The following is a 12,656-nucleotide window of genomic DNA, read 5'->3' on the forward strand; positions in this document are numbered from 1 at the left end:
AGAACAGCACAGTATCTCTCTCTCTCCCCCTCTCTCTCTCTCTCTCTCTCTCACGCACGTGCACACACACACACACACACATTCAAAAGGTCAAAGGCATAGTGTCAGATTTTCTTTGTTGGTCCTTTTCCATCTTTCACTCTGTCTTCCCGGGATGCCATCTTCCCATTTCCTGTGTGTATCCTGATCTGGGCCTGTACCTCCTCTAACGATAAAACCGCCCTTCGTCGAGGGCTTCCTGGGTGCAGGGTGCTTTATGTCCACTTCGACCCATGCATGTCACAGCTCTAGCACGGTAGGCACCGTCCCTGTTGAGGAAGGGGGTTCGGAGAAGCTAGGGAACTTCATCAGAAGTTAAGAACCTTGAAGCGGCAAGCCGGGATCGTTCCCAGTTCCGTGTGTCTCTCGGTCCCCTTGCTACCCAGGTCTTCATCTCTCTATTCCGTGACTTGTGTCCTAAGATGATCTTAATGGCAGCCAATGACACCGAGGGAAGAAGAGAATGTCCCCATTCTCTCGGTGGCTCTCTGTCCCCCCGGATCCATTCCTTACCACCTCCCTGTCTCTGACCAGTTCCGGCCCAGACCGGGGAGCCTCGTGACCCCAGCTGGGACTGGGCAGGTACCAGGAGGAGACTGCCCTTTTTAAGGCATCCCGCTAACACCTGTGACGTGGATCAGGCAGATGCTCCACAGTTTGACCTTCTGTTGTGCCTCAAGTTGGGTGGGTGGGAGGACTTGCCTCGATTTGTCACCGAAGATCTGTTTGCAGCTGCTCTCTCTGGCTCCTTGCTTGCTGGGTCTCCTCATCCATGGATGCTTGCTTCCGGTGTTTCCTTCCCCCAGCCTCTCAGTTGCTCTCTGGCTTGGTTACAGTGCAGCTCTCCCCGCCCCACCCCTGCACTGGTCTGTTCTAACCTCTGCCTCCTCCCCGTTTTTCCTCCTTGCTCCCATTAGGATCTGTTTCAGGTACTGGCTCTCTGATCGCTTCCTTTACCCTTCATCTCTTTTCCTCTCCATCTTACCTCCTCCCCCAGGCACCCAGACTCTGGGTGGCTCTTGCGTGTCTCTCTTTCCCAATGCCTTCACCCACCTACCTCCCCATGGCTCTCCTGCTGTGTCCCGGCCCCTCCAGATGAGAGTCTCTCTCTCTCTCTCTCTCTCTCTCTCTCTCTCTCTCTCTCTCCCTCTCTCCACCCCCCTTCCTCTCCCTTGCTGCATCCTTCCACCTCACTCACTGCAATGCTTCAGGTGACCAGTGGTTAAGGACAGCAGCTGCCTCTGGGGTGGGGGACATCCCTGGCTTTTAGAGGGAGCATGCATTCTCGATGACGTCTCATGGCCGTTGCTTCCCCCTCCCCCCTCGTCTCTTCCCTAGTCTGGTGCTGCTGGTCATCCTTAACATGATGCTCTTCTATAAACTCTGGATGTTGGAATACACCACCCAGACCCTCACTGCCTGGCAGGGTCTGAGACTCCAAGAAAGGTAATCCTCGCCTCTTCCCTTTGCCACCACGTTCACCCCACCCGGTACCGTGCCCCAGCTCCTGCCGCCCAGTCTCCTTGGGACTGCCCTGCTGCCCTTGGCCAGTGGGTAACCCTTGGGGATGCATCTGTTGGCAAGCTATGAAAACTGTCCGCGTAGCTTTAGTCTGCTTCAGATCGGGGGCACAGTGGAACCGGGGGGCATTGAGTGGAGGACAAAGCAGTCTGATGTGACTCTCTGTCCTCTAGGGGTCTGGGAGCACAGGAGAGTCCACTGAGCATAACTCCAGCTGCCAGGGTACCCCTTCTTCTACCCCACAGGTTACCCCAGTCTCAGACAGAATGGGCCCAGCTCTTGGAGTCCCAACAAAAGTACCACGATACTGAGCTCCAAAAATGGAGGGAGATCATCAAATCCTCAGTGATGCTTCTTGACCAGGTGAGATGTCCCCACCTTCTCTCCTTGCCCCTGTCTTCCGGAGATGGAGCTCCTTCCCTGCGCTCTGGGAAGGATCACCATCCCCATCCCCACCCACCAGACCTCACTCTCCCATTTCATTCTTACCCTGGGCCATCCGATGTTCTCATTTTAAAGCCATCCTGGGATGGGCTGTTGGAAACACAGTTGCACTCCCCCAAATAATAACAATGAGGTTTGCAGGAAAGTTGTAGGTTGCACGGAAGGACCAATCTTTTTTCTTTTTTGGCAACTCACAGCCATCTGACAGACATTCAAAGAGAGAACCTCCATTTCACAGCGATTTGTCTTCCCAGAGGGCCTAATTTTCTAGTTCCTTTTGATGTATGCCATCCCCCCTCCCCCGCCCTGAACACCACAGAGCCAACACACAACCCCCCTAATACGTCATTCTTCCCCTGAGACTGCGCTGCTAGTCTGGGAAAATGGTTGTTGAACTAAGTCATCTTTCCATAACATCTTCTAGTACAGGTGCCTGTATTCCTTCCAAAAACTAGATGCATCTGTTTCAGAAGATCCTGGGGCAAAACCAATAATAAGTTTAGTTTTATCAAGGGCGGGAGCGTCTGACTTCCCCCAGAAGAAGTTAACATCTTATACAAAACTGCCATGTAGTTGCCAAGACAGCAAGAAGCTACCTTTGCTCTAAAGACAGTTAAGAAGATAAGAGACTAAGGCTTTGTCTTGTTCCCATTAAAATTTCTGTTCCTAAGGCGTTCCTTATGTTTGGTGACCAGCCAGACTTGAGGTGGAATCCCGACCTTGCCACCAACTAGACCTTGAGCAAGGGACATAATATTACTGACTTACAGTTTCTTCATTTATAAAATGATTATAATTGTAACTTCATGAAATTGCTGTCGGGATTTGATGGCCCATGGGAGACACTCCTTAATAGTAAATCTTATTTCCCCTTCATGGTGTGGTCTTGGCTCTAAATTAAGGAGAGAGAGTTTCAATGCAGCTGTCAGGATCCAGTTGAAGGTGTTTCAGGATATCATGTTTAGCTTTAAAGCATGGATTTTTTTTTTTTTTAAGGGTAAACAGCATAGCTGGCGTTTCAAAAGACCTGTCCCATCAAGAAGGGTTGATAGAATTAAAGATATGCCCAGGAGAAGGAAAGACGGGGGTGAGGAAAACAGGATAGGTGTTTTGTTTCATTCCCTTTAAGAGTAGCTTCTAAAAGAATTAATAACAAACCCCCTATCCCCAAGGAGCAGAGGGGGGTACAGAAGAACCGGAGAGAAGAAAGCTGTAGATTAGGCAGAGATCAGAGGATCTGAAAATGCATGACCGTGTGCCACGAAATGTTAATTGCATTGTGTTGTCACAGAGCGGCTTATTCAGGGACCGTATCGAAATGTGTCGTGGTAGGACAAGCCAGTTGGGTTCTGCCACTGAGCTAACCATATTAGTGTGCCTGTTTCTTTTTTTTAATTTTTTTTTTTTAACGTTTATTTATTTTTGAGACAGAGAGAGACAGAGCATGAACGGGGGAGGGGCAGAGAGAGAGGGAGACACAGAATCGGAAACAGGCTCCAGGCTCTGAGCCGTCAGCCCAGAGCCTGACGCGGGGCTCGAACTCACGGACCGCGAGATCGTGACCTGGCTGAAGTCGGACGCTTAACCGACTGCGCCACCCAGGCGCCCCTAGTGTGCCTGTTTCTTAAAGGAGGTTAAGAGGAAGAAATTCAGTCAAGGTTAATTCCGTGATATGGGTACAACTAGAAGCCTACTCAGCTGTCCATTCTCTGCTTGACATGCGGGGTGTATATGCTGTCTAGACACACATGAAACAAAGCGATTACAGAGGAGTCCACTGCAGAGTCCTAGTGAGTGCTTTCCAGGTGGCCAGGAATAAGAAAGAGGATTATGCGCCAGAGAAAGTTTGGATTTGTTCTGGGTCTTACAATGGGTGAGACTGGAATGGGCAAGAGAGACGAGTCCTAGGCGGGGGAAACAATGTGGCAAAACGTACAAAGTTAGAAATACCGAATGTTAGGGTCAATGGGGAAACCAAATCCAATGAGTAGAAGACCGCCTAGTGTGGTTCCTTATAGCAATTGAATGCTTTGAGGGAACTTTTTTTTTTAATTTTTTTAATGTTTATTTTTGAGAGAGGAGGGAGAGAGACAGAGCATGAGGAGTAGAGAGAGAAGGAGACCCAGAATCTGAAGCAGGCTGCAGGCTCCAAGCTGTCAGCACAAGAGCCCACGGGGCTCGAACTCACGAACTGTGAGATCACGACCTGAGCCAAAGTCAGATGCTTAACCCACTGAGCCACCCAGGCACCTTGAGGGAATTCTTTTTTTTTAATTTATTTTTTGAGAGAGAGCGACAAAGCGAGCAGGGGAGGGGCAGAGAGAGAGAAGGAGAGAGAGAATCCCAAGCAGGCTCCACACTGTCAGTACGGAAAGGGCTCGAACCCACAAACCATGAGATCATGACCTGAGCTGAAACCAACTAGTCGGATGCTTAACTGACTGAGCCACCAACATGCCCTAACCCTGAGAGAATTCTTCATTCAGCAACACAAGGACTACAAATCACTGACCGGCTGTCCCCTTTCTGCCTGAGACTATGTCCTACCTTGTCTTAGGAGCCCGGCTCTCTTGAACTTGCTGGCATAATAGGGGACTTGCCCTAGGTGGGCGTGGTGGGTGCTGCTGGACAAAGAAGCCCACTGGGGGTGCAAACCCGTAGCTGGGTGGGGTTCCCTGTCTTCCAGATGAAGGACTCTCTCATCAATCTTCAGAACGGCATCAGGTCCCGCGACTACACATCAGGAAATGAAGAGAAGAGGAACCGCTATCACTGACCAGGCAGGAGCAGGGGTGGCTGCAAGAGGCCTGTGCAATACGTGTACATAGACCATATAAATATATATATATAAATATATATATATACAGAATATAAATATATATATATTATATACAGATTTTAAAAAGAAATAATGCCTATGTACCAGGGAGAAGGAGCCGGACGGCCTCCTGTGCTGGCCGGGCCGAGGGGCCGAGGAGGGCAGGGACCACCTCTCAGCACCGACCTCCCCTGATCCTCCTCCTCCCCATCCCTTCCCCCACCCCCAACCCTTTCCCTCACTGGCCGTCCTTGGCTCTGAGAAGGGAAATGTTGTTGAGCCAAAGTTATGCCTGTGAAGACCCTGGGGTCTCGAAGTCTCAAGGGGGCATTGCTTAAGGTGCTTCATTCCCCAATCCTCTTTTGATTTGTCTCCAAAATAAAAGAGAATCCCCCCCCCCCCCCCCGCGCTTCCCCAGGTGCTCTCTTGTGAACAGGAAGCATCCAGGGCGGGAGCCCAATCAAAAGTCTGCCACCTGAGGCCACATCCCTTTCTGTGCCACCTGTGGGCCACAACCCCACAGCCCGGTTGGGGGTTGGAGGGCTGGGAAGGCTGTGCCTGCGTGATTGGGCTTTGTAGCTGAAGGCTCCCCTGGGGACTTGTGTACCTAACGGTGTTCTCCTCCATCACCCCTGCACCTTCCCTTAACCCGTGTAGGGTGTGGACCCAATAAGGGCTGGGAATTTCTGACCTTCCCACCCCCCTTCTCTCTGGTCTTCTCCCAGGCTGGATCTGGGTGAAGTGTCACTTTTTAGTGCCTAAAGCCCTATTTTTTCTCTGTGCCCTAAGAGCACACATTGTTTATTAGCCAGGATGGAGCATTTTTGATCTTGTTAAACCCCTTTTTAAGTGGTTATAAGCAAGGAGGGCCTGTGGCTCTAATTCCTTCGTTTTGAGCTGTCCATTTGATTTCCGGGACGATCCAGGGTGCCCTAGGGACGTCCGGGGTTTGGGAGAGTGAGTGCCCTCACATTGTACATATTGTGGGTTCACACGGAACGCTGTGTAAGTAGTGAGCAACTTGGTGAGTGCTCACTTGGCTGCCAGCATCATTGACTCTAAGAGAAGAGCCAACTTTAGTCAAGGGAGACACTGGAGACCTTCTACACAAGGAAGGAGACCTAGGCTTTTGGAAGGAATACATTTGGGAAACGTGCGTGCATTTGTGAAGGAAAAGGCCTGATTGAGTCTCTGCCCTTTGGAGGCCATTCCAAATCCTGTTTCTAAGACTTAGGAGAATTCTGGTAAAGGGGGCAAAGCCTTCTCTGGTCTCTGGCCCCAGGGAGGTATGAGAGCACTAAGGAGGAGAAAGTGAGTCATCCAGATCCATTTTGGAGTTGGTTCACTAGGATTCGTGCACTTATCTGACCTCTGTCTGACCTCGTCAGGCCCTTGTAGCCACGATTACCATTTTTTATTCACTAACTGCTATTCTAACATATAATGACCAGAGGGATCCTGCCAGCCCCAGGCAGAGCTCACAGTGCTCAGTCAGGAAAGGATTGTACCAGTTTGGCAAGGAAAGTTCTTTTAGATCGCTCATTATTCTAGTGGGCCTCTTGATGCGAGGGACAGAAGAAACGCAGGGCTTCTCACTGATGTGGCCCAAAAGAAGGGCAAGTTGTGTTCTTCTCTTGGAATGGCCGGAGCATCCCACTTTTATAATCAAAGACAAGTTTTTGACTTTTTAGTCTGAGAATATGGCCTTATTATTGCCCTAAGAGCAGGAATACATGCCCCAGGGGAGTAGGCTGAGAAGGCTCCACAGAATCAGCTAGAATTGATATCCCTCCTCTAGAAAAGGAGATGTGAGGGATGGAGTTGAACATAATCCTTGGGAAGGGTGCATAGGCCCACGGGTCAGTGGGTCACCACTCACTCTTGTCCGGGGCTTTGAATGGGAGACACCCTGGTGAGGGTCAGGGCTCGTGGGCCCTGGGCCAAAGGAGGAATAGTGCAGACTGCTAGAAATTTTCCTGGTGCAGTGGCCAGAAGCCAAAATTAGTCTCAGAAACTTTTGAAAGCAAAAATGGCAAATTCTCTAACTTAATCCATGTACCATTATTTATTTAAATCCATTCAATTGTTGAAGGTCCCATGGTGGGACCTTTGGGGTGACTTACAAAGGGTTCTCTGCCGGCAGTAAAGTAATACAAGTGGGCCTGGCTACGCAGAGTTGCTCAGTTTTTGCTTTACCTCTTCAGCCATTCCAGGGAGGAGTAGGTAACAGGGAGGGACACATTTAGTATGTCCAAGGAATCATCATGGTTTCTGGGGGTGTGAGCCTGGGAGACAGGGTCTACACACAGGGAACGTCCCTCCACCTGCCTCTTTCCTAGGAATCATGATCTCTCTGGTGGGCACTCTCTGATATAATAACGTTTTAAACCTTCAAACCAGGAGAAAGCTCAGCACCTCTGTTGACTCCCAAACAAAAGCTTCCCCCCCCCCTTATTCAATAGCCTGTCAAAGAAAAGGGATTCATCTTCCAGCCAGTGCTTTGTTGTTGTTCATGTAAGAATTCTGGTCACATAGGAGTCTTTATGTGAGGATTTCTGTCGTAACAACTGAGAGCTTGCGCTCAAAGATTTTGCAAAGTTTCTAACCAGGTGGCAAACAACTACTGGGTCTATACTTCCAACTGCAGTGTACTTGAAGGGATTAAGATTGGCCTTGGAGTATCCACTCGTGTCTACAACTCGTCCGTCCCCCGTCCACCTCCCTGGCACAGGGGCAACAAGACCGGCAACCTGAAGCTGTCTGTAAGGGCACTGGGCAGAGTCAGGAGACCTGGGCCCGAGGCCTGGCTCTGCTCTTAGACAAGTCCCTTTCCCTTTCTGAACATCAGTATCCTCGTTTGTAACAGGAAGGGGGGTAGGCTAGACTGTCTCGAAGATAGGTTCTAGCTGAGCATTGTCTTGGAGGCTGGGTCAGAGACAGGCAAGGCAGGGCTTTCTCAAACGTGGAAGGTGCTCTGCCAGAAGAGAACAAGCGTCTGGGCTAGAGCTTCCCTGGTGTTTAGAGGGGTAGTAGGACAGCATCAGGGCTCCCAAGAAATCCAGGGTAGTTAACTTTCTTCTTTATGGGCTGGCAGGACTAGGGAGGCCTAGTGAGGTAGGGAAGGGGAGATCAGGTTTGTCGTATTTCCCAGTATTAACCTAGGAGGGTGGTTCTTCCTTTGTTGGCTTAGTCTTTGTTTGGGAAGGGACTTTCTCTAAGTTGGGAGGAGGATAATGGCAAGAATGGCACCATCTTGGATTGAGCTCATCTTTCGTCTCTAGGCTATAAAGCCTTTCATCTGTCCATCCTTCCTCCTCCTTGCTAGAAGAAACACTGGAGAGAAGCCATTCCTGGCCCTAGCACTTCTCTTTTGGCTCAATTCAAACCTTGTTGGGTTTTAGATTAATTGTGAACCTTTGGCTAAAATCCTTGGGTTGCTTTAGAGCACTGACCCTAAGAATCTGGGATTTTAGGAAGGGGGAGGGGGATCAAGAAACCTCAAAGAGGAATGCTTTGCTAGAAATGGCTTCCCTCTGTGTCCCTCTCCCTGAGCCATGCTTGATCCATGTCTAAATCATTTGTGGACAGCATTTCTAGGGTGAAATCTTGCAGAAAGGACTAGGGGAAGACTCTTTCTAGACTATTTGTGGTCCCAGAAGGATGCTTTCTGTGCCATACTGTGCTGTTGCTTTAGCTCTGCAGGGCAGCCAAAGCCAGCCCTTCCTCTCTAGGGCCCCCAGGTGGCAGGGCTGTGGTCTCCCTCCCCACACCCCCCCGGACCCCACCTCCCCACTCCAGTCGGAAACTTGAGAACCTGGCTTCCTGACTCTCTCCTCCCCCACCCTTTGTCTCTAGGCTGTGGGACAATCATCCCATCCACCACTTGACATCCTTGACCCTCGTCCCCCAGCCTCCAGCAGGCTATCCCCACTCCCTCCACCTCTATGTTTTCTTCCAGAAGATGCGTTTTGGGTCCGAGTGGAGCGATTTTCTGGAAGGCCGTCTTTTTAACGCCCCTGCTTCCCTGATGTGGAGTAGGGATTTGCACAAGGTGTAGAGAGCTCCCTCCCCACCTCTCTGCCCAGCCTTGTTACCTCACTCCTGCTCCAGCCATGGCTGCAATGGGCCCAGCCAGCTCCCTGTCTTGGTGTTCTGTACGACAGCTCAGGGGTCTTGGGCATTGTTTTCTGTTGTGACTTGAGGTCCTCAGCAGGCCTGGGAGCCTGGATTGGAGCCTTGGCTGCTGGCGAGAAGCACCTTGCCTGCCAAGAGGAGCTGATGCCAGACGATCTACCCGACATGTGAAAGCATAAAGAATATTGTCATCTCTGCCCCTTGGCCCCCTTGCTTCTCTCGACACAGTGAGACGCTGCAGAAGCAAAATGGCGGCCTCTGCTCCAGGCAAGACAGCTGGCTGTCTGGGGAGTTGGCCCTGGGCTTGGATGCCACGTGCTGAGATCGCGTAACAAAAGCAACCATATTTGCCAACGGTAGTGTGTGGCTCCCCACATTTCCCTATCCTGCACTCTAGGGCCAGACCACTCTCTGCATGGACCAGATCATCTTCCCAAACCCATGGTGCTTTTCCCCCCACTCAGCCTAGACTTCAAGGTGGGGAGGATGGGTCAGAGGCCATAGTGGCCCCTGGATAATCCTGACAAGGGGTGGAGTGGGGTGAGGCAGAGGGAGCAGCCCCCAACACCTGCACTGGGCCATATATGGGAAAGAACACAGGTTGATTGCAGTCGAGTTGTCTGGCCATCTGTATTTGGATCTATAACTGTACTTTGCCTGGCGCTGTGCGCAAGGTCTGAAAACTTAACTGCTATTACCTAGAAACCATACACGGCTTCCCAGCCAAATCTTAATGTAAAGTAGCTAGAGCCATGGAAGTACAGTATGAATTAAAAGAAAAAGTATTGAACTACAAATAATAAATGGTGTGTGTGTTTATTGCTGGACTCATCAGCACTCATTGTCCCAAATGTTTTCGGTTCTCCCAGATGTGATGAGGGCAAGGTCCAAAGACGTGTGTGTGTAGGCATGCTGACACATATATGCACAGCCATCCACCCAACATCTAGGACACCCTTTCCTGGGGAGGGAGGCAGCCTGATAAAGTTGAATGGATGAGTTTTGGAATCATACTTGAGTAGAGATTTTAGCATCACTGTTTATCAGCTGTGTGACCTTGGTCCCCAGCCATTATTCCAAGCCTCAGTTGTTTAGAGATAATATAAAACTGTGTGTGTGTGTGTGTGTGTGTGTGTGTGTGTGTGTGTGTGTTTCTTAGTATAGTGCCTGGTACCATACTGAGATAATTTTTCTTCCCTTATTAACCAGTACTATTATTATAGGAGCATATGGTAGACTGAATCCCAACAACAACTTCTTATGTAACTTTTCCCTTTTGTGCCTTGGCATTTCCAGGAAGGTGGACACTGAGAGACAGCTTTGCTCTATTTCCTTAACCTAGACCAGTAAGGGAGTTAGCCCCTTGCCACCTGGTGGGAAACTTTCTTGGTGTCAGGCAGGAGAAGACTATGGACTCTTTTATTTAGGCAGGGGGGCAGGAGAAGAGGGAAAGAGCAGCTAGATCACACATTTATGGTGTTTAATTCAGACTGTTAAATGCATTTTTCATCGCCTGGGAAAATGTCCACTGATGGTGAGTTCAGGAATTGATGCAGGCTGGAGGGGGAGGTCGAGGCCATAGTATTCGTGGCAGACGCACATTGTAGAGCAAAACCAGAGCAAGCTGTGTGTAGAGACACTTTATTGACACGAACAGGGTATTTCCTGAAAAACACTACATACTGCCATTAGGTTGTCGAGAGCTTGGGTGATCAGGAACAACATTGCTAGAGTTCAGAAAAAGATTGGCTGTGGAAAATGAAGAAAAAGCACTATGAAGGTGACAATGTGGCAAGGAGATCCATCAGCTGAAAGACCTCAGGAGTTTACTAATGGTATCTGATGGTGTTTCCCAAACCTACAAGCACGGTGCTTCCGTGGCCTCCCTCCCCACCACACACGCTGACATCAGATGCAGCTCTTGCCTGATGGTGACTCGGGGTCTGTAAGGGAGACGTATTACCAGCGTTGAGGCTTATCTGGCCTGTGATCGGGATTGAGTTTGATTACTACGACTCAGACTTGCTGCACGTACTTATCTACTGGGTCCTACTAAACTCAAGTAAGATAACTCAACATGAGTTCTCTGCTATGGTGGAGTTTCAGAGATTAGGACAAGTTTGGATGATGGTATTTTTCAGACCTAAGACCACGGGGCACACTGAGGCCCTAGATTGGTGCTCCAGGCAGAGTGGTGCTGAAATGCAGAATGGATGGATGATTGGAGGATGAACACAGTACTACTCAGATACACTCACAGTGACTAGGTGAATTCACTGACTTAGGGATCTTTCATTTACAAAAGGAGGGGTGAGGAAGGCTTCATTTTACTGTACTTTTCTATTTCTTTGTTAATTTGGGAAAGGAGAACCAAGATCTATTCTGAAATGTGTCTAACTTTTGCTTTTTCCTACAAAGATGTCAGTTACACAGCCTTTCCCCTCTGACTGATGTCAGGTTCACAGATTCTGAGTTGGGTGTACTTTCCTTTTTGATCTAGTAGTTTCCTAGGAAGAGGAGGGAGCTACTGTCTCTTGTCTTAACCATTCGTTGCTATACACATGTATCCAGCATGTTCCTGCTTTGAAAAATTCCTTTCCTACTAACATCTAGTCGGGCATCGAAGGAGAAACCAGAAACTCAAAGAGGAATCTGGGTGTGTGGATTTTGGGGGATGGAGAAATAAGGGAAAATGCTTTTAAACAAACAAAATAAAGGTGGGAGTAGGTACAGGCAGTGTCTGTCACAGTACGTCCACATAGGAGTCAGGGCTGTGATATAAGACTGAGCTAGCAGTAAAGGTCAGTAGGACAGGGTGTATACAGTGCCAACTGATTTGAGCAGGGTCAAGTTCTTGGCTGTTAAGCAGTAGGAAAAGGAAAATAAGACCTAAGCCTGGCCTGGTCTGTAGTGAATTGTGTTATTGAGGATTGGTCATGGAAAATATCCAGCACCAAGATAACAGATGGGGTTCCTAAAGTGATAATAGCCCTTGAGAACATTTCTAAGCCCTTTATAGGAACAGCATGCCAGATGAAGTTTCCAGAGCAATGCACATTTGGTCTGGGTCCTCTAGGAATATGGGGAGCAGGGAGGATTTGAAGCAGGTTGGGGGTCACACTACCCTTAGTTCTGTAGTCCTGATCAAGTCTCCCAAGAAGGAGTTGAATTACGCTAAGGGAGAAAGAGTGACGTGTAAACCAACTAGAAAGAGAAAACCAAAACGAGATAGACTCTCAAAGCACATTAGGAGCACTGGCTAAGAAGCAAAGTGGTAGAGGAGCCGTCGGGTGGCACTAGGGGTGAGAGAAGACGTCAGACATCTCAGGACAAGCAGGAGAGGCAAAGATGAGGCAAAACTCATCAATGAGAGGAAACGATGCAGCTGTGATCAAAGTGGAAAAAGGAACCGAGCTCTCCACTTACCGGCTGTATGACCTTCGCATGTGGTAAAGCTTCTTAGCCTCTAGCAGCCTCAGTGTGCTTGCTCACTTGTGATGTGGGTATCAGTAATACCCACCCCACAGGGCTAGCTGTGGAGAGCTAAGGTAACAGAAACGAAAGCACTTTGTAAACCATATTGCTCTAATGACAGAATTGAGAATGAGAAGGTTGAGAAGTTAAGAAAAAAAAAAGATTACCTGTAAAACGTAAATAAGGGCGGGGGGTGGGGGGAGATGGGAGGTGCCATTCAGTTCAT

General features: G+C 49.2%; 1 protein-coding gene across 2 annotated transcripts in view; it reads left to right on the forward strand.

Annotated features, from left to right (window-relative positions):
- Window positions 1–9,753, forward strand: part of GRAMD1B (GRAM domain containing 1B) — a 174,076-nt gene extending 164,323 nt beyond the window's left edge. For both annotated transcript variants that reach the window (XM_047070182.1, XM_047070183.1), the window contains exons 18-20: window positions 1,378–1,485; window positions 1,806–1,923; window positions 4,691–9,753. In XM_047070182.1, coding sequence (XP_046926138.1) covers window positions 1,378–1,485; window positions 1,806–1,923; window positions 4,691–4,780 — 316 coding nt within the window. In that variant the 3' untranslated portion in view covers window positions 4,781–9,753. The remainder of the gene's footprint in view (window positions 1–1,377; window positions 1,486–1,805; window positions 1,924–4,690) is intronic.
- The last annotated feature ends 2,903 nt before the right edge of the window (window positions 9,754–12,656 follow it).

Source organism: Lynx rufus, unplaced genomic scaffold (assembly GCF_022079265.1).
Source record: "Lynx rufus isolate CCGP_SWC_20201006 ecotype Redwood Valley unplaced genomic scaffold, mLynRuf1.p SCAF_9, whole genome shotgun sequence".
In the NCBI taxonomy this organism is placed as follows: domain Eukaryota; kingdom Metazoa; phylum Chordata; class Mammalia; order Carnivora; family Felidae; genus Lynx; species Lynx rufus.